The 27,792-nt window shown below is 43.8% G+C and overlaps 1 protein-coding gene and 1 long non-coding RNA gene across 2 annotated transcripts; both read right to left on the bottom strand.

The window, feature by feature from the left end:
* Nucleotides 1-7,040: 7,040 nt before the first annotated feature.
* Nucleotides 7,041-7,929, bottom strand: LOC135564601 (uncharacterized). The gene is made up of 2 exons (XR_010461161.1): nt 7,595-7,929; nt 7,041-7,082 (listed from the first exon to the last, which is right to left on the bottom strand). It is a non-coding gene; the product is annotated as an uncharacterized LOC135564601 (long non-coding RNA).
* An 11,052-nt stretch (nt 7,930-18,981) lies between these two features.
* Nucleotides 18,982-27,182, bottom strand: LOC135564600 (uncharacterized). Its single transcript, XM_065009968.1, has 2 exons — nt 27,134-27,182; nt 18,982-20,960 (listed from the first exon to the last, which is right to left on the bottom strand). The coding sequence occupies exon 2, from the start codon at nt 20,561-20,563 to the stop codon at nt 19,310-19,312; it is 1,254 nt and encodes a 417-aa protein (XP_064866040.1). The 5' UTR covers nt 20,564-20,960; nt 27,134-27,182; the 3' UTR covers nt 18,982-19,309.
* Between the last annotated feature and the right edge of the window lie 610 nt (nt 27,183-27,792).

Genomic DNA, 27,792 nt, shown 5'->3' with positions numbered 1-27,792 from the left:
TAGTCCCACAACATTTCTATATACTATATTTAAATTGTTTTTAAATAATGTTTAAACTTATATATTGAAAGGTTTCTAGTTTGCTCAGTTAATTTATTCCATTTCTTTATTTTCTTGATATAAAAAATTGTACTCTCACTTGCCACTTTCCTTCTCTCCTGCTGTCTCCATTGAATCTCTTGTATTTCCCTTCCTCTCTCATTCCCTACTTTTGTCTCTCTCCCTTCTCCCCCTCTTCTCTCTCATCTGTCTGAGCCCCTGTTATTAGTGTGTACTCTTCTCCAGAAGATCCTACTGTTAGTCTGTTCTTTCTCCAGTGTGTGTGTGTGTGTGTGTGTGTGTGTGTGTGTGTGTGTGTGTGTGTGCTGACGCTTCTGTAACAGATATTGTCAACACTCCTTAGTATGTTTATAAAACTGTAACATCGAACAAAGCTATAGCTCTTTGGAGTCCACTTTCCTTCAGGTCTTTTTCTATCTTTCCATTTTCTTCAAAGAGACATTCATTTCTCTGATTCTGATTATCTTCAGTCACATGGACGGAATAGAATGCCCATCTATTTGAAACGTTCTGGTTATTGTGCGCACTGCATTTTGTGCATGTGATGAAAGTTATGTGTGTGTGTGTTTGTGTGTTAAGAACAAATTCTTATTTACAATGACGACCTGGCAATAGGCAAAATGCCTCCTGTGGGGCAGGGGGTGGGGATTAAAAGAAGACAAGACGGACAACATACAGTAGACAGAACAGACTTGGCAACAGCACAGATACATCAAATCAAAAATCGAATCAAATTGTATTTGTCACATGCTTTATAAACAACAGGTGTAGGTTAACAGTGAAATGCGTACGGGCCTTTCCCAACAATGCAGAGAGACAAAAAATAATAACAATAGAAAAGTAATAGCATGCAATAATACAAGTAATAATAAATACACAATCAGTAACAATAACTTGGCTAATTGAGGTAGATATGTAGATGTAGGTAGGGATAAAGTGAATAGTCAACGGGACAGATAATAACCAGTAGCAGCAGCGTATGTGACGAGTCAAAAAAGGGGCTGTGCAGATAGGTATTTGGTTGACTATTTAACTATCTGGACTAACTATTTAGCAGTATTATGGCTTGGGGGTAAAAGCTGTTCAGCTGACAGACATTGGGAACAAAGCACAACAAGACAAGTGAGACACCACCGCACTACATGAAGGGAGACCTACGGCAACAACACAACATGGCACAAGCATTAACAAGGGCAGACAACAGCACAAGGGACAAAGTAGGAAGAAACAAAGCACATTATGACGAGAAGGTATATCACAACGCTACATAATGGGAGACCCACTGCAACAATGCAAAACATGGCAGACCACAATAACAGAGACATAGCACTACTGAACAGACAAATCAACGAGGAAGGAACAACAATAGCAGTGCAGACAGACAGAAAACAGACACCACAGTCTGTTTCACATAACAGCTACAAAATAACTCCTACAAAATAACAGCATCGAATGTCAGTGAAAATGTCCATGACTGAGTCCTTAAAAGCTGAGAGACAGAAAAACTTTCCAGTTTAATTGTTTTTTGTACATTGTTCCAGTCTCTAGCAGCTGTGTGTATACGTGTGTGTGTGCGTCATTATTATCATTAATAATAATGACAACATTATTATTATTATTCTCTAGCTATTATTCTCTAGCTGTTGCCATTTAGACGACATCTGATACTGCTCAGGTTTAGCAGAGTATAAAGTTGTAATATGATGTTTCTCTGATGTTGGAAATATGTTTGTAACCTCATGATTAGTGCTGTTGCGTGACCGTATTACCGCCACACAGGCGGTCATGAGTAATGATGGCAGTCAAATTCCACATGACCGTTTAGTCATGGTAATTAGGCTCTGATGCTGCTGCTGGTCATTAGTAGCCTACCAAACTTGCTAACTGCCTGGTAGTCAGAACTCTATTGTCCCACTAATCACTCTGACATCAATGCAAATGTCATAGAAAATCTAATCATACACTTCATGACAGCCCATGAGCTCATGTTGCGCAAGATTTCTATAGGCTATGTAATTGTGGGAGAAAACAGAGTGATGGTCTCTATTAAAAAGAGGAGAATCCCATCAGCTTTCTATTGGCTAGGCCTACTATATATTTTTCTCAACTTTCCTAATATTAAGCACATTGCTTATATTTTAAACTGGAGCATAGTCTACCTGGCTGGTAAGAAAATAAACCACGGGAATAGCATCCTTCATTCACTATTTAAGTGCATAGATGACATGTATTTTTCCCGCTGCCCCTGTTTTGTTACAGGTGCATGATAATGGTCCATTCTAAATCAAAACAAATGTCACACATATATTATTTAGTATATGTAAAGACAAGATTAAATCAAGAATCGTCTGATGGGTGACAATATTACTTGTGAATTACATATGCTGTTTGGGGTTTTAGGCTGGGTTTCTGTACAGCACTTTGTGACATCAGCTGATGTAAGAAGGGCTTTATAAATACATTTAAATTATTGATTGATATTATCACCTGTGAATGATGCCCAGCATATGAACCAAAGCCTTTAAAAAAAAAAAATTCGAATCATAGTCGCACACCTCATGTAGCCCAGTCCATAGGCCTATATGTTTTAATAAGGTTAGTATCACACCTCATGTAGCCCAGTCCATAGGCCTATATGTTTTAATAAAGTTTTTATCACAACTAAAGTGACCAAATAACTTCTTATAACTGGCATATATAAACAGCGGGTGAGTTTCAAGTTTGGGTAAGGTCATTTTCACCATAAAAATGCACCTTTATAATAAAAGCGTTACATTCATGATTGCATTTGCTGTCAATTTAGATAATGGTGTTTTCCATTCACATTCGAGCTTATACCCTACTACAATGTCCGCATTGCTGCGTGTCACGTATACTACCACTCCTCCCCTCTGGCGTTCGGCGTCGCGGGTTTACTAACCACCGGTTCTGGCATTCACCATTACGCGCACCCGCGCTGATTACCTCCCCTATATCTGTCACTCCTTTAGTTCCATTCCCCAGGCAGTATTGACTATGTGTTTCATTTCTGTATGCTAACCGCGTATCTTGTTTTGGTCCGTTTATTATTAAACTCACCGCCTGCACTTGCTTCCCGACTCCCAAAGTCAACGTTACACTGCGCTTAGAATGTGAAGAAATAGCCTAATAGTGTATCAACATTTTAAGTTAAACGTTACAATCTGTTGCGTCATTTTAATTGAACCTTTATTTAACTAGGCAAGAACAAATTCTTAGTTACAATGACGGCCTACCTCGGCCAAACCCAGATGACGCTGGGCCAAGTGTGTGCCGCCTCCAGGACTCCCAATCACATCCGGATGTGCTTCAGTCTGGATTCGAACCAAGGACTGTAGTGACACCTCTTGTGCTGAGATGCAGTGCCTTAGACCGCGGTGCCACTCGGGAGCACCAAGTTTTTTTTTATGCTAGTGGTTGTATTATTTTGGCATTCTATCGCATCCCACAACTGTCCGAAACTATGTTTGGAATACTTATTTCTCGCACAGAATAGATCTACGTTTGTACTAAAAGGCCAGTACTTTTGCTGTTCGTTAGGCCTACTCATCTTCTTGGCTGACGAAAAGTAAATGTGGACAGTTCTTCCAATATGTTCAATATGCAGCTCAGAATTGGATTAGGGCGCGCTCAGTTGCGTCCCGGATGTGTCTGACCCTTCGGACTGCGCAGCACATTCAGGAAGAAGGGTACAAAGCAGCACTCCGGACCGCAAAAGGCATCGATTTTTTTTAGTGTGCATTACGGCCACAAAGGGGATGCCGCCGTGGAATTCGAGGCATTATCAAGTGCTTGTAAAATTGTGAATGAGAGACTATTGGAGTGTGTACAGCCTGCGCAAAAAAACTAAGTAGAGCCCATGCTTTTCAAGCGACTATTTACAAATCATCATTAGACTGTCATCATGCAGCCTTACAATGCATTGAAAATCAAAACATATAGCCCAACATTTGTAGAACAACTAAAGTTACATTACTAACTCTAAAATAAGCATATAGGAGTACCTATTTCTTTCTTAACCGCTCAATACAGATTTGCCGCATGTGCGCACTCCCTACAATCTATGGAGAAAATTATTTATATTTTATTATGCTTTGTTCAATTGTATTCTTCGTACTATTAAATAATATAAAATAACGGAATTATAAACAAATCTTATCTGCTAAATGAACTAGTGTAGCCCACAGGTATTTGGCATAGCCACATCAGGACTTAACATACAGCAAGGACAACTCAAGAGTAATGCTCTTATTTTCTACTGAAATAAACTATATTTTCTTCATATCATGCTTCTTTAGACTTGTCTAAAATAAAAAAATGGATTAATTGTGAAGGTGAAGGCAATATTACATGGATTTATTATACTTTTTAAAATGGCTTGTAGGCTATGTATGGAAGCCAGGAAATGCTAAATGTGTTTATGATCATTAATGGTCAATTACCGTGAAACCGACAGTTATTTGTTTGACAATCACTGGCTGGCAAAATTTAGTGACCACCACAGCCCTACTCATGACCATTGGTGTCATACTCCTCTAATTATAGCCCTTCACACATAGGTACGTTGATTTCATTACACATTATGTGCAGGATAAGTGTAAAAGGCAGGAAATAGGACCGCATCTCAAAAGAGACCAATCACTTGCTTCATAAATTAACAAAAAAAGAGGTCGTTAGAGAACAAGAGCGAGAGAGAGAGAAATGGAGGAGCTTAAGCGGTTGACAGATATTGAGTATCCATCAGCATGTGACAGCTTCTTTGGATGTTTACTTTAGGGACAGACAGAGAGGATCATGGTCCATAGAGGCAGCTGTCCTCCCAAAGGTCTGATGACACTACCTCCCACGCTGCACCTGTTAACTGGCAGAACACAATAGAGCTCTCATTACATACACACACAAATCCTAGAGCCAACTAAGTGAAAAATCTGTTGATGTGCCCTTGAGCAAGACACTTAACCCTACTTGCTCCTATAAATTGCTCTGGATAAGAGTGTCTGCTAAATGACTCAAATGAAAGTGCATGATGTTCTAAATCTTCATCTGTTGTGGAGGAGGTGAGTGGAATGGCCACCAGATTATTGGCCACATTTGAAATCACTTTGCTGTGAATCCTCTTCTTATCATACTCCTCAGTAGTGATCATTCAGATATCTGCCATTCAGATGTCTACCGTTGGCATTCATAGTACACACCCCTTTTCTTCCTCCCTCTTCCTCTACCAGCTGTCTGCAATCGATCTCTCATAAATGATCTCCTCCACGGGGGAGTGAGGAGTCTATGTGATTATACTGTAGGCAGTGTTGTTTTCCAACATTCCTTTATTTACCTAGAATCAGGACTCAGGCAAAAGTTGGCAAGGAGGTGGGTTTGGACATATTTCGATACAGGTTATCTGAAGTCTGGAAATATTTAAAACATCTGATCTTGACATATTTGACTGTTTTCCATTCATGGCCAAACATTTCACTGTTACCCACCTAGCATGTAACAAAGAAGCTCCACTATGCTTCTTCTTAGACAAACACCTAACCCTTAGAAAAATGTCTGGGAGGGTCAGCGATAGTGTGATTGAGTATTGATGTCAGAGGTTTGTTTTACTATGCCATGTCCAGGAGTTCCTCCCAAGGTTTCCACACAGTCCAAATATTTTCACTCATGTTAATGCTGTGTCAATATCCTCCTCTGTTCAGCGACTCTTCCTGCACACACACATAAAAATGTTGAAACGCACACAGACACGCACACATGCCCACATACACGCACACATGTACACACACAGACACACCACAACGCACAGCAGGAGCAGAGAGTGTGTAGTGTGAATGGACCATACTCCATGCTCAGAGGTCAGGCAAGGATCAGGGTTGGCCACTACTCTCCTCCAGCAGTGTTCAGAAGCAGAGAGAACAACTGTTCTACAGAGCTACTAGATACCAGGCCTGTTAACACAGGCGCACATCATATGCCTGCAGCATGTCACTCTGCATCCCATTGCTGGCTTGCCTCTAAAGCTAAGCAGAGTTGATCCTGGTCGGTCCCTGGATGAGAGACCAGATGTTGCTGGAAATGGTGTTGGAGGGGCAGTAGGAGGCACTTTTTCTTCTAATCAAAAAAATATCCCAATGTCCCAGGGCACTGATTGGGGACATTGCCCTGTGTAGGGTGCCGTCTTTCGGATGGGACGCTAAACTCTCTGTGGTCACTGAAGATCCCATGGCACTTATCGTAAGAGTAGGGGTGTTAACCCCAGTGTTCTCGCTAAATTCCTATTCTGACCCTCATACCATTCATGGCCACCTAATCATCCCCAGCTTCCAATTGGCTCATTCATCACCCTGTAACTATTCCCCAGGTCATTGCTGTAAATGTGAACGTGTTCTCAGTCAACTTCCCGGGTTAACTCAAAAATAAATAAGTAAAATGGCTGGGCACACATGCACTGTGTGATTTCTTAGTATTGTGTTGGTGTCTGTCCATGCGCCCATTCTGTATTTGTCCTGTTCTGAAACTCTGATACCATCAGTTCAGTAGCTCTGGGAGAGGGAGAGTTTTGTTCTTTGAAGTTTTAATTTCCAAAATAAAGGATGGAAACATATCACGCTGCATCTTGGTCTACTCCTTATGACGAACGTGACAGAGAGAAGGAGAAAGAGAGAGCTATAGCACTCTGACTGAAAATCCATTTCCATGTAAAAGGACCCATGACACCAACATGTGAAGGTCATAGGAGCATGTCAAATGAAAGCCAAGAGTCTATATTTTAAAGCATATATACCAGTGGAGGCTCCTCAGAGGAGGACAGGGGAGGACCTTCCTCCTCAGTGAAATTTCATAAAAATAAAAATAGTGAAATTGAAAGATTAGTGGAATCTGTGTGGGTAGCTGGACAGGTAGGATGACTGACAGTGAAGGTGAACAGGTGTCAGGTGACAGAGGAATGTATGAGACTGAGGCAGGAATTCCTTTAACCATAAAGTGGTATATTTACTGGGTAGTCTGTGCTGCATCACAAAGGAAACAAATAACATGTATACAATCAAATTCATAATCAAAGATCAAATCATATCAGTCATTATTAACATAAATTAGGGAATTCAACAGTCCAGTTCATTAAGAAGTCAATAGTAATCATCCGCGAGTCATTTAGGCTCACAACTATTTATCATAAATCATGAGAATACAAACAGTGAATGGTTATACAATCTATAATCCCCATGATCAAAGTCAATCAGTTAGCAAACAATGACGTTTCTCATTTCACGCTTTCAACAGTCTTCATGTGTACATATAATTAATTTCAATACACATGAACCATATCGATTGTGTAATTGGCCTATGAGGATCTGTAGGGCCGTGATCATTGACAATTCACATTACACAATATGTTTGAAGCTGCGCTCCAAGCCGCGCTCCGCGGTGATAACTATTAACAGTAACTGAATGGCCCACTCTCCCGATCGCCACAGATAATTCAGAAAGGTAACATGAAAGGTAACAGAGTCGGTGGACTTACGTGGATTCATGGACGCACAGAACTTCTGGGTGAGATGGAGTTAAGGAAGAGAAAGCAGCGAGATCAGGCGATGGCAATTTCCTCCTTTTATGGAGTTGAGATCTGTCGGACATTTCCACCTGACCTAATTAAAGCGCCCCTGGCCCAGCTGAGTAAATGGCAATGAATTAAAGGAGTATTCCACCAACTCCATGGGCCTTTTCTACAGAAATATTAAAAAAGTTATTATATATATTGATATGTCACCAAATACGTTTTGCAATGAAGGTCTACAGTAACTTCAACAGCACTGTCTGGGGTAGCACCGTTGTGTAGCCGGAGGACAGCTAGCTTCCGTCCTCCTCTGGCTACATTGACTTCAATACAATACCCAGGAGGCTCGTAGGCCTCACCCCCTTCCATAGACATACATGGTAATTATGACCACTTCCAGAGGACATCCTCCAAGCAATCAAAACTTTTGCAGTATGAACTGACATGTTGTCTATCTAATCATAGAATTAGGATCAGAGAATGAACCTAGTGAGTTGTATTGGGATTGTGCCACAGAGCATTATATGTGTTGAGCATCTATGTGTTGAGAAGCTTGTTGACATTGTTGGATAGAGATTAAGAGTGAAAAGTGACAGATGAGCATTTTTAGGATATTACTCAATTCAAATTAGTTTTTTCAATTCACAGGAGATGGAGGAAGTATAGTATAAATTGTTTCCTTGGTTTTAGAACTTTATTTTGTGTCCAGTTAGTGCAATTTATTTAAATGTGCCTCGCTAAATTCAGTAGCTAGCTAGCTAACGTTACCAGCAAAAGTGTGCAGTTTTCTCCGCCAGAATGGTAGAATGGCCAATGCTGCCGAAAATGTTGTGGACTTTTTGTTGAAGAACCCCTTTCATTCTCTGGGGTACACTGCGAATAACAGTGGGGGTTCACCTCTGCTGAGATCAGTTTAATGAAGAAGGATGGAAATGTGAGGGCGCTCAATACCAACTAGTATCAAAAGTATAGCCGGCTAACAAGGAGCCTTTTATCAAGCTGCCTGTAATTGCTGGCCTTGCCTGCTTTTTGGAAAGTCTGAGCTTTGGTTGAAAGGTAGGTACAGTGACCTGAAGAACATTGATCGATCAGCAGGCAGCATATAAATGCCCACATCAGATTCAAGCTTCTGGGAAAAAAAATCTGCATCGATCATGATGGAAGCTTGCGACACAAGGAGAAAGTTAGAAGAAACAGAGATGTTCTCAAGCAGTTATCAAATCCCTTGCGTTTTTGGGCCTGCAAGAAGTTGCTTTTGGAGAACAATACGAGAAGGAAGTTCCGCCGACAAGGGAAACTACAATGAGCAGATAATGCTTTACTTGCTGAACATATACAACTTGACTCATTTGATACCTTCCATTGTATCATCCATTAAAAAAGATTATAGAGAGGTTGACACAGCACATTTTTCCACATATGCTCAAGTAGACTTTCCACTTTCCTCCGGTATTTATTTAAGGAAAATGAAAACACATAATCACTCCGGACAGACACAAGCAGAAACTCTTGACATAAATGTTGCAGCAGCCTTGCCTACACCTAAACATTAGAGATCTGACATGCTGTACGGGATGAAAACTAGACACTTTTTCAGTCTGATCAACTGTAGGTTACTAATAAGAGCAGATGCATACAGCCTATGTGCACTGTCCATGTGGTCAGGGTAAACTAATTGGTAACGTTATGTATTTATAGTCCATTTGTGTGTCAGGTGAAAATGTGAATGTGATCAAATTTGGTTTAATTTCAAATTTGGGCTAGCAAGGCTGCCAATATGTTTTCAATCCAAAATGATTAACTGGAATTAATCAATCAACATAATAATGATGACAGATGCCTACAGTTGGATAGAACTGCATGATGCAAACGTTCATAAAGCAAGCTCAGCCCTGTGAGTTCTATTTTCTATCAGTTGTTGTCTCTGCATGTCATGTATTGTCATGTTATGTCTTGTCCCTGTGCTTTCTCTTCTCTTCGTTTCCCCCTGCTGGTCGTATTAGGTTACTTTCTCTCTCTCTATCTCTCTCTCTCTCTCTATGGTTCCGTTCCTGCTCCCAGCTGTTCCTCATTCTCCTAACGACCTCGTTTACTCTCTCACACCTGTCCCCTCTTTGCCCTCTGATTAAGTCTCTATTTCTCTCTCTGTTTCTGCTTCTGTCTTTGTCGGATTCTCGTTTGCTTTGCCCTTGTCCCGTCCTGTCGTAATCTGCCTCTTCATTAGATGCTGCGTGTGAGCAGGTGTCTCTGTCCTCTACGGCCCGCGCCTACCCGGAGGGACCTGCAGTCTGTTGCCGCTAGCCCTGCTATTCTCCTCTACTGCTAGAAGGGGACTCTCCTGTAAAGATTGAGGATTTATGTTTGCCCTGTGTTTTGGACATTAAAAGACTCTGTTTCTGTTAAATCGCTTTTGGGTCCTCACTCACCTGCATAACAGAAGAATCCGACCAAGAATGGACCCAGCGACTTTGGATCCTCTCCACTCAGCCGTCGAGATCCAGGGAGCGATGCTAGGCAGACACGAGCAGGAATTGTCTGCAGCTCGACAGGCCGTTGAGACCCTGGCCGCCCAAGTCTTCGACCTCTCGAAACATATTCACCATCTCCGCCTCGATCCACCGGCTACTTCCAGGGCTTCCGAGTCTCCGGAGCCCAGAATTAATAACCCACCGTGTTACTCTGGGGAGCCCACTGAATGCCGCTCGTTCCTCACCCAGTGTGATATTGTGTTCTCTCTCCAGCCCAACACGTACTCCAGGGGTACAGCTCGTATCGCCTACGTCATTTCTCTCCTTACTGGACGGGCTCGTGAGTGGGGCACGGCCATCTGGGAGGCAAGGGCTGAGTGTACTAACCAGTATCAGAACTTTAAGGAGGAGATGATACAGGTTTTTGATCATTCAGTTTTTGGGAAAGAAGCTTCCAGGGCCCTGTCTTCCCTATGTCAAGGTAATCGATCCATAACTGATTACTCTATAGAGTTTCGCACTCTTGCTGCCTCCAGTGACTGGAACGAGCCGGCGTTGCTCGCTCGTTTTCTGGAGGGTCTCCGCGCGGAGGTAAAGGATGAGATTCTCTCCCGGGAGGTTCCTTCCAGCGTGGATTCCTTGATTGAACTCGCTATTCGCATAGAACGACGGGTAGATCTTCGTCACCGAGCTCGTGGAAGGGAGCTCGCGTTATCCGTTTCCCCCCTCTCCGCATCACTACCATCTTCCTCCACTGGCTCAGGTGCTGAGCCCATGCAGCTGGGGGGTATTCGCATCTCGACTAAGGAGAGGGAACGGAGAATCACCAACCGCCTCTGTCTCTATTGCGGTTCCGCTGTTCATTTTGTCATTTCATGTCCAGTAAAAGCCAGAGCTCATCAGTAAGCGGAGGGCTACTGGTGAGCGCTACTACTCAGGTCTCTCCTTCAAGATCCTGTACTACCTTGTCGGTCCATCTACGCTGGACCGGTTCGGCAGCTTCCTGCAGTGCCTTGATAGACTCTGGGGCGGAGGGCTGTTTTATGGACGAAGCCTGGGCTCGGGAACATGACATTCCTCTCAGACAGTTAGGGGAGCCCACGGCCATGTTCGCCTTGGATGGTAGTCCTCTCCCCAGGATTCAGCGTGAAACGCTACCATTAACCCTCACTGTCTCTGGTAATCATAGCGAAACCATTTCTTTTTTAATTTTTCGTTCACCTTTTACACCTGTTGTTTTGGGCCATCCCTGGCTAGTCTGTCATAATCCTTCTATTAATTGGTCTAGTAATTCTATCCTCTCCTGGAACGTCTCTTGTCATGTGAAGTGTTTAATGTCTGCTATCCCTCCTGTTTCTTCTGCCCCTTCTTCACAGGAGGAGCCTGGTGATTTGACAGGGGTGCCGGAGGAATATCATGATCTGCGCACGGTCTTCAGTCGGTCCAGGGCCACCTCCCTTCCTCCGCACCGGTCGTATGATTGTAGTATTGATCTTCTTCCGGGTACCACTCCCCCGGGGTAGACTATACTCTCTGTCGGCTCCCGAACGTAAGGCTCTCGAAGATTATTTGTCTGTAGCTCTCGACGCCGGTACCGTAGTCCCTTCCTCCTCTCCCGCCGGAGCGGGGTTTTTTTTTTATTAAGAAAAGGACGGGACCCTGCGCCCCTGCGTGGATTATCGAGGGCTGAATGACATAACGGTTAAGAATCGTTATCCGCTTCCCCTTATGTCTTCAGCCTTCGAGATCCTGCAGGGAGCCAGGTTTTTCACTAAGTTGGACCTTCGTAACGCTTACCATCTCGTGCGCATCAGGGAGGGGGACGAGTGGAAAACGGTGTTTAACACTCCGTTAGGGCACTTTGAATACCGGGTTCTGCCGTTCGGCCTCGCTAACGCTCCAGCTGTCTTTCAGGCATTAGTGAATGATGTACTGAGAGACATGCTGAACATCTTTGTTTTCGTTTACCTTGACGATATCCTGATTTTTTCACCGTCACTCCAGATTCATGTTCAGCACGTTCGACGTGTCCTCCAGCGCCTTTTAGAGAATTGTCTTTTTGTGAAGGCTGAGAAGTGCGCTTTTCATGTCTCCTCCGTCACATTTCTCGGTTCTGTTATTTCCGCTGAAGGCATTAAGATGGATCCCGCTAAGGTCCAAGCTGTCAGCGATTGGCCCGTGCCTAAGTCACGTGTCGAGCTGCAGCGCTTTCTCGGTTTCGCGAATTTCTATCGTCGTTTCATTCGTAATTTCGGTCAGGTGACAGCTCCTCTCACAGCCCTTACTTCTGTCAAGACGTGCTTTAAGTGGTCCGTTTCCGCCCAGGGAGCTTTTGATCTCCTCAAGAAGCGTTTTACATCCGCTCCTATCCTTGTTACACCTGACGTCTCTAGACAGTTCATTGTCGAGGTTGACGCGTCAGAGGTGGGCGTGGGAGCCATTCTGTCCCAGCGCTCCCATTCTGACGACAAGGTCCACCCTTGCGCGTATTTTTCTCATCGCCTGTCGCCGTCGGAACGTAACTATGATGTGGGAAACCGCGAACTGCTCGCCATCCGCTTAGCCCTAGGCGAATGGCGACAGTGGTTGGAGGGGGCGACCGTTCCTTTTGTCGTTTGGACTGACCATAGGAACCTTGAGTACATCCGTTCTGCCAAACGACTTAATGCGCGTCAGGCTCGTTGGGCGCTGTTTTTCGCTCGTTTCGAGTTCGTTATTTCTTATCGTCCGGGCTCAAAGAACACCAAGCCTGATGCTTTATCCCGTCTCTTCAGTTCTTCAGTAGCCTCCACCGACCCCGAGGGATTCTCCCTGAGGGCGTGTTGTCGGGTTGACTGTCTGGGGAATTGAGAGGCAGGTAAAGCAAGCACTCACTCACACTCCGTCGCCGCGCTTGTCCTAGGAACCTTCTTTTCGTTCCCGTTCCTACTCGTCTGGCCGTTCTTCAGTGGGCTCACTCTGCCAAGTTAGCCGGCCACCCGGCGTTCGGGGTACGCTTGCTTCTATTCGCCAGCGTTTTGGTGGCCCACTCAGGAGCGTGACACGCGTCGTTTCGTGGCTGCTTGTTCGGACTGCGCGCAGACTAAGTCCGGTAACTCTCCTCCTGCCGGCCGTCTCAGACCGCTTTCCATTCCCTCTCGACCGTGGTCTCACATCGCCTTAGACTTTATTACCGGTCTGCCTTCGTCAGCGGGGAAGACTGTTATTCTAACGGTTGTCGATAGGTTCTCTAAGGCGGCTCATTTTATTCCCTCGCTAAGCTTCCTTCTGCTAAAGAGACGGCACAAATCATCATTGAGAATGTTTTCAGAATTCATGGCCTTCCGTCAGACGCCGTTTCGGACAGGGGTCCGCAATTCACGTCTCAATTTTGGAGGGAGTTTTGCCGTTTGATTGGGGCTTCCGTCAGTCTCTCTTCCGGTTTTCACCCCCAGTCTAACGGTCAAGCAGAACGGGCCAATCAGACGATTGGTCGCATCTTACGCAGTCTTTCCTTTCGAAACCCTGCGTCTTGGGCAGAACAGCTCCCCTGGGCAGAATACGCTCACAACTCGCTTCCTTCGTCTGCGACCGGGCTATCTCCTTTTCAGAGTAGCCTCGGGTACCAGCCTCCTCTGTTCTCGTCCCAGCTCGCCGAGTCCAGCGTCCCCTCCGCTCAGGCTTTTGTCCAACGTTGTGAGCGCACCTGGAAGAGGGTCAGGTCTGCACTTTGCCGTTATAGGGCGCAGACTGTGAGAGCCGCTAATAAATAAGCGTAGGACTAAGAGTCCTAGGTATTGTCGCGGTCAGAGAGTATGGCTCTCCACTCGTAACCTTCCCCTTATGACAGCTTCTCGCAAATTGACCCCGCGGTTCATTGGTCCGTTCCGTATTTCTCAGGTCGTTAATCCTGTCGCAGTGCGACTTCTTCTTCCGCGACATCTTCGTCGCGTCCACCCGGTCTTCCATGTCTCCTGTGTCAAGCACTTTTCTTCGGAGTTGGGTTCCATCTCGGGACGTGCTGGACCGTTCGCTGATCGATGATTTCCTCTGTTGCCGCCAGGTTTCCTCCTCGAGTGCGCCAGGAGGCGCTCGGTGAGTGGGGAGGTACTGTCATGTATTGTCATGTTATGTCTTGTCCCTGTGCTTTCTCTTCTCTTCGTTTCCCCCTGCTGGTCGTATTAGGTTACTTTCTCTCTCTATCTCTCTCTCTCTCTATGGTTCCGTTCCTGCTTCCAGCTGTTCCTCATTCTCCTAACGACCTCGTTTACTCTCTCACACCTGTCCCCTCTTTGCCCTCTGATTAAGTCTCTATTTCTCTCTCTGTTTCTGCTTCTGTCTTTGTCGGATTCTCGTTTGCTTTGCCCTTGTCCCGTCCTGTCGTAATCTGCCTCTTCATTAGATGCTGCGTGTGAGCAGGTGTCTCTGTCCTCTACGGCCCGCGCCTACCCGGAGGGACCTGCAGTCTGTTGCCGCTAGCCCTGCTATTCTCCTCTACTGCTAGAAGGGGACTCTCCTGTAAAGATTGAGGATTTATGTTTGCCCTGTGTTTTGGACATTAAAAGACTCTGTTTCTGTTAAATCGCTTTTGGGTCCTCACTCACCTGCATAACACTGCATCTGGGTAGAGGGAATCCCCTTCCTAATCTAGTCTAAATATAACGAATATGAACAAGTATAAGGTTTCTGCAGCCCCCCAGGGCCAGGAGTTTTTTTCCCAGTTTTTTAAAACCATGTCACCTGATAAAACCTTTTTACAACTGACTGATCACTGTCATATCTTATAGGGTCCAGAGTTTTCCTGGTTAGGTTCAAAGATAAGGAAAAACTCTGGGCCCCAGGGGGTAAAGATTGCCACCCTGCTCTGGGACCTATGGTGCCACCAGTCTCTTGCAGTTGTCAGTTATCATCAGGTATGTGCATGATCAGGGTTATTCAGGAATGATTATTGTGCTACTTTGATGTGTCAAGTGGGCGAGATGTGAACTCTGTGTTTAACTTCACGAAGAAACTTGTTCAAACCTACTATGGCACAGCTGTAATGGAATGCATCTGCTATTTGTATTTCCAGCTAAGTCCCCTCCTGTTCACTGATTAAGAGGTGATGACCAATCAATCCACTCTACTACCATTGTCAATTCTGTACTGACATGAACTGAAGCCACGTCTCACGTGCCCACTCATCCACTGGCACATTGAATGTTTCCTCTTCAAGCACTGTGAGTAGCTCTATCAATCTTCTCTCATTACTCCATGCAGCGTTAATCACATACACAAACACAATTACATTATTTCACATGAATGATTTGACTCCTTGCTTGGACTAACTCATTCTTAGCTCTTTGGTCTAACTGTGTAGTGTGTTGTGTTATTATTTTTTGTCTTCTGAACACCTCAACTCTTGCCTCATACCCTCATTCAATCACTGCTGTGATCCCTTCCAAACACTGTGTAAGTAGCCCTCTCATTCCCATTCCCCATAATATTGTACTATAAATGTCTTTATTAATGCTTTAGGTTAAAATAATTCCTTTTTTGAAGATTTTTGAAAAACACTTTGAGATCTGTGTGCGTTCAATGCCGATACCATGGGTCTCCCATCCGTCTTAATTGTTCAAGTCACCAGTCTCCACTTAAATCTGTCGTTCTGCCCCTGAACAGGCAGTTAACCCACTGTTCCCAGGCCGTCATTGAAAATAAGAATGTGTTCTTAACTGACTTGCCTGGTTAAATAAAGGTAAAATATATATATATATATATATATATACAGTGCCTTGCGAAAGTATTCGGCCCCCTTGAACTTTGCGCCCTTTTGCCGCATTTCAGGCTTCAAACATAAAGATATAAAACTGTATTTTTTTGTGAGGAATCAACAACAAGTGGGACACAATCATGAAGTGGAACGACATTTATTGGATATTTCAAACTTTTTTAACAAATCAAAAACTGAAAAATTGGGCGTGCAAAATTATTCAGCCCCCTTAAGTTAATACTTTGTAGTGCCACCTTTTGCTGCGATTACAGCTGTAAGTCGCTTGGGATATGTCTCTATCAGTTTTGCACATCGAGAGACTGAAATTTTTTCCCATTCCTCCTTGCAAAACAGCTCGAGCTCAGTGAGGTTGGATGGAGAGCATTTGTGAACAGCAGTTTTCAGTTCTTTCCACAGATTCTCGATTGGATTCAGGTCTGGACTTTGACTTGGCCATTCTAACACCTGGATTTGTTTATTTTTGAACCATTCCATTGTAGATTTTGCTTTATGTTTTGGATCATTGTCTTGTTGGAAGACAAATCTCCGTCCCAGTCTCAGGTCTTTTGCAGACTCCATCAGGTTTTCTTCCAGAATGGTCCTGTATTTGGCTCCATCCATCTTCCCCTCAATTTTAACCATCTTCCCTGTCCCTGCTGAAGAAAAGCAGGCCCAAACCATGATGCTGCCACCACCATGTTTGACAGTGGGGATGGTGTGTTCAGGGTGATGAGCTGTGTTGCTTTTACGCCAAACATAACGTTTTGCATTGTTGCCAAAAAGTTAAATTTTGGTTTCATCTGACCAGACGGCCAGGTCTTGGTAGATTTGCAGTGGTCTGATACTCCTTCCATTTCAATATTATGGCGTGCACAGTGCTCCTTGGGATGGTTAAAGCTTGGGAAATCTTTTTGTATCCAAATCTGGCTTTAAACTTCTTTACAACAGTATCTCGAACCTGCCTGGTGTGTTCCTTGTTCTTCATGAAGTTAAGTTTAAGAAACATTGCCCTGTGCCTTGGAATTCCATAACCAAAAACCCACATATCTTTGAGATATTTTCACATTTCTCTCCCTCATGAGGATGGAGGATAATGAACGTTAACAGAAGTAATAAGTAAAGGTAGACCTTACCAATTAGTTATAGTGTTTTTACTGATAAAATGTATTAAGTGATTAAAATGATTTAATGTACTGTATTGCACTGAACTATACTATTCTGTACTGTACTGAACTGAACTCTACTGTACTAGTGTACTGAACTACACTCTACATTACTGTACGGTACGGAGCTCTACTGTTCTGTTCTGTATTGTATTGTACTGTACTGAACTCTACTATTTTATTGAGCTTTACTGTGCTGTACTTTGATGTCCAAACTTGTGAAACATAGACGTCTATGATTGTTTCAGATTTGGTACGGCCCGGACCAACCAAATTTGTTCTTGTTTGGGTGTGGAGCTCATTAAAATAATAGCCAGTGTGTAGAATAATACCCAAATATGCAAAGGAGGATATTGCATATTTATACATTTGTGTAAGTTTTTAGTATACATCACCATGAAGAGAATGCCATTCATATCCATAATTATGCATTCATGTGTAATACAGATCCGGGACCCATGATGATATTGCTTTACCGCAATTCCATTACTAGGTGTAAATCTACTTCATTTACTATAGTTCAATAACCAAAATATGTTTTTTTCAGTCAATGTGTCATGTCATAGGTAACACCCCATTCTTTCTGCAGACATCGTTGAGTCTTAAAGGGGAACGGCACCTGCTGAGTTGGTCCTTGTTTTTTGGCTTGCTCCTCAAAAAATGCTGCCGGCCATGACAGAAGCCAAATGCGAGTTAGTTTGGGGGTGTGGTTTGATATGGGTGTTTGTTGGGTGTGTCCTTGCCACCACCAAGAGACACACCCATCTGTCAGAACCTTGCCCACAGCTGTTTCCCCCCACTCATTCACAACAAACCAAGATTGAGTTCAATAACTCCAGGCAGATGGTGTCCAGAGGCCAGAGGAAGCTTTAAATAGGTCAGTAGCCTGCCGTCTAGATTTGGTCTTATGTAGCAACATTTCAAATGTTTCTTTTTACATTGGATAAAAAGTCGAGACAAGGAGCTAGAAAATGGTATATCATAAACCGCAGTTGAGGAACATTGGAAAATAATTCTGCTTTGAAAGTTCATAAACTTGTAACCTCACTCTTTAGAAAATGGCCTTGAATATTTGGTACCTACTGGAGAGCTCTTCTTTGTCTACACCCATTCAGCATCGTTCACACCCTCTTAAGCCTTAGCCCCACCCATCTCTTTAAGGATTCACATGTGAGGCCATGTGGTGAACACGCACTATATCAAGTAAAATCTAAGTTTATTTGTCACATGCTTAGGATACAAAAGGTGTAAACGGTACACTGAAATGGTTACTTGTATAGTAGCAAAATCAAATACAGAAAGTGTCCAGATATTTCATAAATATTTTACAGTTATTAGATGACGCTTACACTTGTCTAAATTGATGGGTCATGTGAAGGAAATGCTATAAGCAACCTCCCAACCACATCTTTCTAAGTGGATGGGTCACTATTGTCTAGACATGTACACATTTTCATGAAATACAATAGATGACTGTAATCCCCCCCAGACACACCTGACTAACTTGATTGGTCATGTAATAATCTGGCCGAAGTGGAGTCTTTTGTTTAGCCAGCTAGCTAAAACGGAATGATCTCAACTCATACTACTACCAATACAAACATTGTCATAGTTGTAGTATGAATCTGCAGGTAATTAAACCTAACAAACTAGGTTCAATGTTAGCTAACATTAGGCTATAATTATCCATGCAAATGGCTTCTGAATCTAATAATATTACTACACAGATCGTACACGTAACATTAGCTAGTGAGCCAGAAAGCTAATGTTTGCTAGCTAACTAACAGTATAACTTGTAACTTGCAATAAAAACGACTGATCTATATGGCAGACCAATCTAAACTCCTCTCCCGGCATGTCCAGCCCATCCATTATCTCAGCCAATCCTGGCTAGCGGGAGGGTTCCTGTCTTTTTCCGTGGCTAAACCAACTAGGTGTAACGGCGTTCGTCTGTTGAAAGAGAGTCGGACCAAAATGCGGCGTGGTGGTTACTCATGTTCTTTAATGAAAAAATGAACGGTACATGAAATAACTAAATATACAAAACAACAAACGAAACGTGAAAACCTATACAGCCTATCTTGTGACAACAAACACAAAGACAGAAACAATCACCCACAAAACACACAGTGAACCCCAGGCTACCTAAATATTGTTCTCAATCAGAGACAACGAGAATCACCTGACTCTGATTGAGAACCGCCTCAGGCAGCCATAGCCTATGCTAGACACCCCTACTCAGCCGCAATCCCAATGCCTACTAAAACCCCAATACGAAAACACAACAAAATAAACCCATGTCACACCCTGGCCTGACCAACTAAATAACGAAAACACAAAATACTAAGACCAAGGCGTGACAGAACCCCCCCCCCCCCCCCACACTCCCGGCCGCACACCTAAACCCATAGGGGAGGGTCTGGCTGACTGGCAGATCTGGATGAGTCTGGCTGACTGGCAGATCTGGAAGAGTCTGGCTGACTGGCAGATCTGGAAGAGTCTGGCTGACTGGCAGATCTGGCTGTTCCATGTAGACTGACAGCTCTGGCTGCTCCATGCAGACTGACAGCTCTGGCTGCTCCATGCAGACTGACAGCTCTGACTGCTCCATGCAGGCTGGCAGCTCTGGCTGCTCCATGCAGGCTGGCAGCTCTGGCTGCTCCATGCAGGCTGGCAGCTCTGGCTGCTCCATGCAGGCTGGCAGCTCTGGCTGCTCCATGCAGGTTGGCAGCTCTGGCTGCTCCATGCAGGCTGGCAGCTCTGGCTGCTCCATGCAGGCTGGCAGCTCAGGCTGCTCCATGCAGGCTGGCAGCTCAGGCTGCTCCATGCAGGCTGGCAGCTCTGGCAGCGCTGAACATGCGGGAGACTCCGGCAGCGCAGGAGAGGAGGAAAGCGCTGGCTGCGCTGAACAGGCGGGAGGCTCCGACAGTGCAGGAGAGGAGGAAAGCGCTGGCTGCGCTGAACAGGCGGGAGGCTCCGGCAGCGCTAAACAGGTGGGAGACTCCGACAGCACTGGAGAGGAGAAAGGCTCTGGCTGCGCTGAACAGGCGAGGTGCACTGAAGGCCTGGTGCGTGGTGCTGGAACTGGTGGTACTGGACCGAGGACACGCACAGGAAGCCTGGTGCGGGGAGCTGCCACCGGAGGACTGGTGTGTGAAGGTGGCACAGGATGGACCGGACCGTGAAGGTGTACTGGAGAGCCTGAGAGCAGGGCTGGCATAGGACGTGCAAGGCTAGGTAGGTACACAGGAGGCCTAGTGCGTGAGGCTGGCACAATTTTCACCAGCCGACTAACACGCACCTCAGGACGAGTATGGAGCGCTGACCCAGGTGCCATCAAATCCCCGACATGCTCCGTCGGACGAATATCGTACCTAAAGCACCAAACTAGCAACTCCCTCATTACTCTCTCCTCCACTTTCCCCATTAACTCCTTCACAGTCTCTGCTTCGCTCACCTCTAACACCGGCTCTGGTTCTGATCTCCTCCTTGGCTCCTCACGATAAACAGGGAGAGTTGGCTCAGGTCTGACTCCTGACTCTGCCACCCTCTCCCTGAGCCCCCCCCCATACATTTTTGGGGCTGACTCTCGGGCTTCCTTCTGCGCCGCCGTGCTTGTCTCTCCAACTCCATTCTCCTATAACCCTCTTCGCACTGCTCCAGCGAATCCCAGGCGGGCTCTGGCACTCTCTCTGGGTCGACCGCCCACCTGTCTATTTCCTCCCAAGTAGTGTAGTCCCAATATTGTTGCTCCTGCTGCCGCTGTTGCTTCTCCTCATACCAGCGTCTCTCAGCTCTCGCCGCCTCCAGTTCTTCTTTGGGGCGGCGATATTCTCCAGGCTGATCCCAGGGTCCTTCTCCGAACAATTCATCCTCCCATGTCCGTTCCTCCTTTCGCTGCTTCTGCTGTCGCTGCCTGTTGACACGCCGCTTGGTCCAGTTGGGGTGGGTGATTCTGTAACGGCATTCGTCTGTTGAAAGAGAGTCGGACCAAAATGCGGCGTGGTGGTTACTCATGTTCTTTAATGAAAAAATTAACGATACATGAAATAACTAAATATACAAAACAACAAATGGAAACGTGAAAACCTATACAGCTAATCTTGTGACAACAAACACAAAGACAGGAACAATCACCCACAAAACACACAGTGAAACCCAGGCTACCTAAATATGGTTCCCAATCAGAGACAACGAGAATCACCTGACTCTGATTGAGAACCGCCTCAGGCAGCCATAGCCTATGCTAGACACCCCTACTCAGCCGCAATCCCAATGCCTACTAAAACCCCAATACGAAAACACAACAAAATAAACCCATGTCACACCCTGGCCTGACCAACTAAATAACGAAAACACAAAATACTAAGACCAAGGCGTGACACTAAGCTCGTAATTTAACAATTATATTCGTATTCACGGATGGAATACAACAATGTTTGATGAGGCATTCTGCCAAAAAATGCATTTTGAAAAAACATACAGTGGGGAGAACAAGTATTTGATACACTGCCGATTTTGCAGGTTTTCCTACTTACAACGCATGTAGAGGTCTGTAATTTTTATCATAGGTACACATCAACTGTGAGAGACGGAATCTAAAACAAAAATCCAGAAAATCACATTGTATGATTTTTCATCCAAGCTACTCAAAACTGCCCCCAGCCATAAGAAGTTTTTAAGGTGTATAGCTCCCTAAATCCCACCCCTTTCCCCTCTTTCTTACCCCTTTCCCCCTTCTCCTCTCTTTCCCCACCACATTTTCAGACATCAGATACAACTTCTCAGCAGCTAACCTGGTCAGACATTAGATAAAGCTATGGAAGCTATGTAGCCAGCATGTTTGCTCAGAGCATGTCCTGTGCCCGGGCTCCCTGGACAGACAGTTTCCCTGTGTACGGTGCCAGTAATTGGAAAGCCAGGCCCAGTCACAGATAGTTCAGTGGAAGGCTGGGCTAGAATGATCTGTGGATGGGACTGTCAAACCTGTATTATCATCCATCATATTGACCACTCTGACATTTATAGATCTGTATGTGTGTGTGTGCGCGTGTGTTTGTGTGTATGTGTGAGACATGTGGAAGTGCCCATCCAGCTTCCTGTGTATTGTCATTCATCATGCTAGGCCTGGTGACGTGTTTTATGGGTGTAAAGATGGTGTGCAGGAGAACAGAAAGGAGGAGTGGATTGAAAAACCATTTGAAAAGCTCTATGACACAGTTGACTTCATGTCTGTGGAGACCACGTCTCTCTCTCTCTCTTTCAGACTTCTGGTTTTGTTGAATTTGTTTATTGAGTGGTCCTGTTCTGGTTTGATTTGTGGTGCTATTATACTGACAAATTCCGCTCATAAGGGTTGGCATGACACCGGCCAATGGCTGTCATTACAACAAGCTTCAACCCCCCACTCATTTATACGAGTTTATGACAAATGACAAGGCATTGTCTTGCAGTGCAGAGTAGTTAGCTATCCTCTGGGTTATACAGAGAGAACGTATTATCTCTATTAAACTCTAATGGAACAGAAGAATGTGAAATTGGATCTGAAAGAGAGAAAGAGCTGTATATGAGGGATGTTGTGAATCACTAAGACCTCTGTGGAGAGCTGTTTGTAGGGTTTGTGTGTGAGTGTGTTTGTGCGTGTGTGTGTGTGTGTGTGCTAGAATGGTGGTGTATTTAAACTGAATCAGAGAGCTGCCACCCTGCTCCAGGACAGGACCACCATGAACAGAGCTACAGGGGAAACAAGGGAAATGTCCTGCCACTTTCTATCAGCCTCCATGTAGCCACAGTTCCTCTGAAGTGGCATAGAGGCAAAAAGACTATCCCCAAACCACAGGCACACAGTCTGCGATGGACAAGCTCACGCAAGCATACACACACACGTACATTCTAACGCAAGCACACACAAACTCAAAGACACACACACACACAGTATCCCCTTCAGCAGTGATTTGTGAGTAATTGCATCCAGGCGGCTCCTGGTTGTGTCTCTGCTACAAATCACAGACATGCTCCCCATCAACGCCTTTTGATCATGTCAACTGGTTCCTGTGTGGAGGAGCAGGAGTTGGGTTAGGGTCCTGTTTAATCGTCAGCTCCAGAGAATCCTCAGGCTCAGATAAAACTGTGGTCCACCAGGACAATTGCTTAACCTGTATGAGGTTTTGAAAGAATAGGAGAGGAAAGTGAGAGGGTGTCAGAGAGGTGGGAAGCATTACTTCAGTTTAAGCCATGCTGATGTCTGAATCACTCCCAGAAATTGAGTGTCTGATAGTATGTGTTAGGGTCTGGAAATGTTGACCCCGCCCTTTAGAGATAACAGTGAATAATCTACTGTATGTGACACCCTGTAAGACTGTTTAACAATACCATGTAGACTGGATTGTGGTGCTGTGTGTGTTTTTATTTTATTGAACCTTTATTTAACTTGGCAAGTCAGTGAAGAACAAATTCTTATTTAGTGACTGCCTACACCGTCCAAACTCAGACGACGCTGGGCCAATTGTGCGTCGCCCTATGGGACTCCAAATCATGGCTGGTTGTGATACAGTCTGGATTCAAACCAGGTTGTCTGTAGTGACTCCTCTATCTGAGATGCAGTGCCTTAGACCACTGCACCACTTAGGAGTGTGTGTGTGTGTGTGTGTGTGTGTGTGTGTGTGTGTGTGTGTGTGTGTGTGTGTGTGTGTGTGTGTGTGCGTGTGTGTTCGCTGACGCTTCTCATTACCTTGTTAAAAGCCTGTGTTCAGTTTACATTTCCTTTAACTCTAATTGATAACCTTTGACCTTTTGACTCACTGCAGCGTGACTGACCTGAGTCACCTCTAAACAGAACCATAGACACCACAAGACACTGGACAGAGATGAATCACACATTGATACCCTTTACAACTCGTGACCTTGCGACTACAGTATAAGGTTATATATGCACAAAGCATAGTTCTGAGTTGTTGGGAATCAACGTTTTCACATCCCACATCTCAGAACTGTTTTGTAGTGAATTATTATTTCATAACCCATTAAGGTCCTCACCTTAAAGTACCTTAACTGCAGGGTATCAAAATCATGAGACATTTGTAAATCATATATTTTTAAGGGGTTGCAATCGCAGATAGAACCTTATAGTTCTGAAATGTCATTTTGCTCTGCCCTTCCTATAGGCAGGAACTCTAACAGGAAGTACCCGTGCTAAGGGCTATTCAAAGCTGGTCTGACCAATCGGAATCCATGATTCAAGATTGTTTTCATCATGCGGACTGGGATATGTTCCAGGTGGTCTCTGAGAATAACATTGACGTATACACGGACACGGTGACTGAGTTCATCAGGAAGTGTATAGGGGATGTTGTTTCTACTGGGACTATTAAAACCTATCCAAACCAGAAATCGTTGATAGATGGCAGCATTCGCGCAAAACTGAATGGGCAAACCACCGCATTTAACCATGGCAAGGTGACTGGAAATATGGTTGAATACAAACAGTGTAGTTATTCCCTCCGTAAGGTAATCAAACAGGCAAAACGTCAGTATAGAGACAAAGTGGAGACACAATTCAACGGCTCAGACACAAGACGTACCTGTACATAGACCTGGAATCACTGGCCACTTTAATGATGGAACACTAGTCACTTTAATAATGTTTATAAACTGCTTTACCCATCTCATATGTACAGTATGTACTGTATTCTATTTTACTGTATTTTAGTCAATGCCACTCCAACATTGCTCGTCCTAATATTTAGATATTTCTTAATTACATTATTTTACTTTTAGATATGTGTGTATTGTTGTGAATGGTTAGATATTACTGCACTGCTGGAGATAGCATTTCACTACTCCCACAATAATAATACAATTTGATTTGATTTGAAGAACTTAAGTTATGGCCATTCTTCTTAAAAAGTGGAAAAAAATGTCAAAAGAGGACCAGAACCTATTATATGAATAATCAAGGACTTGGGACTATGAGGTTCTTGAGAGGATTAGAATTTTTTAAGTTCATATCTCAGAACTCTTTTGTGATGTCTTCCTCTTTCATGACCCAGTAAACATATCAATGTACATACACTGACGTTTTGTTGACAACCCAGCATTGTGTGATTGGATTGCAGTTATAATCTTATAGCATCATGTTGAAAGTGTTTTCGCAGATAGAACTTTGAATTATTATTATTTGCATTGTAAATTGAGCAACTATGTGAATAACTTATTTTTGACCAACATGTCAGATAGAACCTTATAGTCCAAATGTCTTGAGCTGCTGGATCTGCTGCAGGTAATGTATTCTACAGGTAATTACTCCTGTATGGACTAACGGGTGCCAGCATCTGTGAGACCTCTAAAATAAGTGGGCCATTTATGCCCACTCGTCTTCATTAGGATTGTTGTTATTTCAAATCAAGTTTTCAGCTAGGTTGAAGACAGACACCATTGTCTGACCAGTTTACAGTAGGGTCTAGCATATCTTTGACTATGGGACTGTTTGATAGTATTTTTTCTTGTGTTTTCTTTAAGTCTGTACAACTCCAGTCATTGTTTTTCTCTGTGTTTGTCTGGCGACTAGGGCTCTGATCAGTAATTAGTCGACAGACCGATGCAGAAAACCACTCCAACAATTATATCAAACATCCAATCTGGCTGTGTGAGTTGAGCTCTGAAAAATCATCTGGTTTTCACTCACAATTATAGTAAATGTGCTGTTTATGCCAAGTGGAAAACTATTTGTCAAAATGGTACACATTTTTTGGGGGACATTAATACATTGTACGTTTTTATGTCAGTTTGAGGTTCTGTTCTATATTTAACATACTGTATGTATTTGTGCTTTGCCTCGAAATCAGAAATCAGGTAGCCACAATAGAATGCTGTTTCTCTGTCTAGCATAACAACATTTACAGACAGAATGACAATGCAAGTTAAAAACAAGATGGAGCTCCGTCTCCCTGTGTATTTTCTGCAGTTACTCAAACTGCACAGTGTTCTGTGTACTGTTTTTTTTTTTATGGCTATTTCATTCTAATTCCATTTTAGCACCAGCTTTTAGTTAGCACACCTGTCTCTTTCCTGCTCTTACCCGTCTGGTTGGTAGCAGAGCCCAGTAAACTGTTTCTGTAGCAGAGCCCAGTAAACTGTTCCAGTAGCAGAACCCAGTAAACTGTTTCTGTAGCAGAACCCAGTAAACTGTTTCAGTAGCAGAGCCCAGTAAACTGTTCCAGTAGCAGCAGCCAAACAGAATACCAAAAAAATAGAGCAGATGACTTGGGGAAGCCAGCCAGATGCTACTTTACACGGTGCTAGGGTCCTGAGAGTAAAAACAAGACCACATAAAAAATACTACTGTTTCTAGAATTCTGTAGTATACTGTAGAATACTATACTACACACTGTAGTATGCCTCACTACTGTGTATTACTTTCTATAGAATGTTGCAGTATACTGTAGAATACAGTATACAGTAAGTACCACAGTATTATCTACAAAAAAACACTTGACTAAATACTACAGAAATGTCAACAAAAACACAACATTGTTTATCTATAGTAAATACTAAAGTATTTCAAATGTGTATATACCCTACACATTCCCCCATATCCCAATTTGTGCCACATGTGAGCAACCTACATGCCATGTGAGAAACCTACATGCCAAGTGAGAAACCTACCTGCCAATTATTCACCATATATTGTGCTCTCTAATGTTTTAGAAAAAAACAGAGGCTCTGAGCTCTCCATTCAGAACCCATTCCTACCTACCTATCTACCTACTTACAGGTTATGGAACATTTTCCCTTTTAGTATTCTTTTCAGTAGGTTTCCTCAAGGAGAAAGACCCCCACGTTTATGTCAAAGATAATAAAACAACAAAACTTTAGTAATTACTACAGTAATGTCCCTAAAACACTGCAGTAAATACTATGGTATACTACAGTCCACAAAAAAACTACAGTAAATACTACAGTATACCGTACTGCAGTCTGCAAAAACACTACAGTAAATACTATAGTATTATACAGTTTGCAAAAACACAACAGTGATTATACAGTTCTACTCTTTTTACTAAAGCATGTATACTATAGTAAACTGTACATTCTACAGTATACTACAGTGAATTCTACAGTAATGTCCAAATAAAATGATTCCTACCATAGTGTACACTATGTCGGAGGCTGTCTGTCTACCTCCTCTCTTCTCGCTTTCACTTCTATCGCTCTCCTCTTATTTCTTCCTACAATCACCCCCCCTCTCTCTCTCTCTCTCTCACACACACCCCTCTCTCTTAATCTTTGTGTGCTCATAGAAAAGGTCAGACAAATGAAAGTGAGATAGAATAGACAATTTGAAAGTGTGAAATTGGGTAAAGGAGACCAAACCTCATCCGTCATTCTGGCACTCTGTCCAGCCCTAGTGGTTTACTGCCAATGTTATTGCATACTTATACACTGTCACTGCTACTACCAAGGCTAAAACACAACATCACTGCTACTGCCAAGGCTAAAACACAACATCACTGCTACTGCCAAGGCTAAAACACAACATCACTGCTACTGCCAAGGCTAAAACACAACATTACTGCCCCTGCCAAGGCTAAAACACAACATTACTGCTACTGCCAAGGCTAAAACACAACATCACTGCTACTACCAAGGCTAAAACACAACATTACTGCTACTACCAAGGCTAAAACACAACATTACTGCCCCTGCCAAGGCTAAAACACAACATTACTGCTACTGCCAAGGCTAAAACACAACATCACTGCTACTACCAAGGCTAAAACACAACATTACTGCTACTGCCAAGGC

The sequence above is a fragment of the Oncorhynchus nerka genome, linkage group LG25 (genome assembly GCF_034236695.1).
Source record: "Oncorhynchus nerka isolate Pitt River linkage group LG25, Oner_Uvic_2.0, whole genome shotgun sequence".
In the NCBI taxonomy this organism is placed as follows: Eukaryota; Metazoa; Chordata; class Actinopteri; order Salmoniformes; family Salmonidae; genus Oncorhynchus; species Oncorhynchus nerka.
The sequence above is the reverse complement of the archived record's forward strand: the minus strand, read 5'-3'. Positions and strand labels throughout refer to the sequence as shown.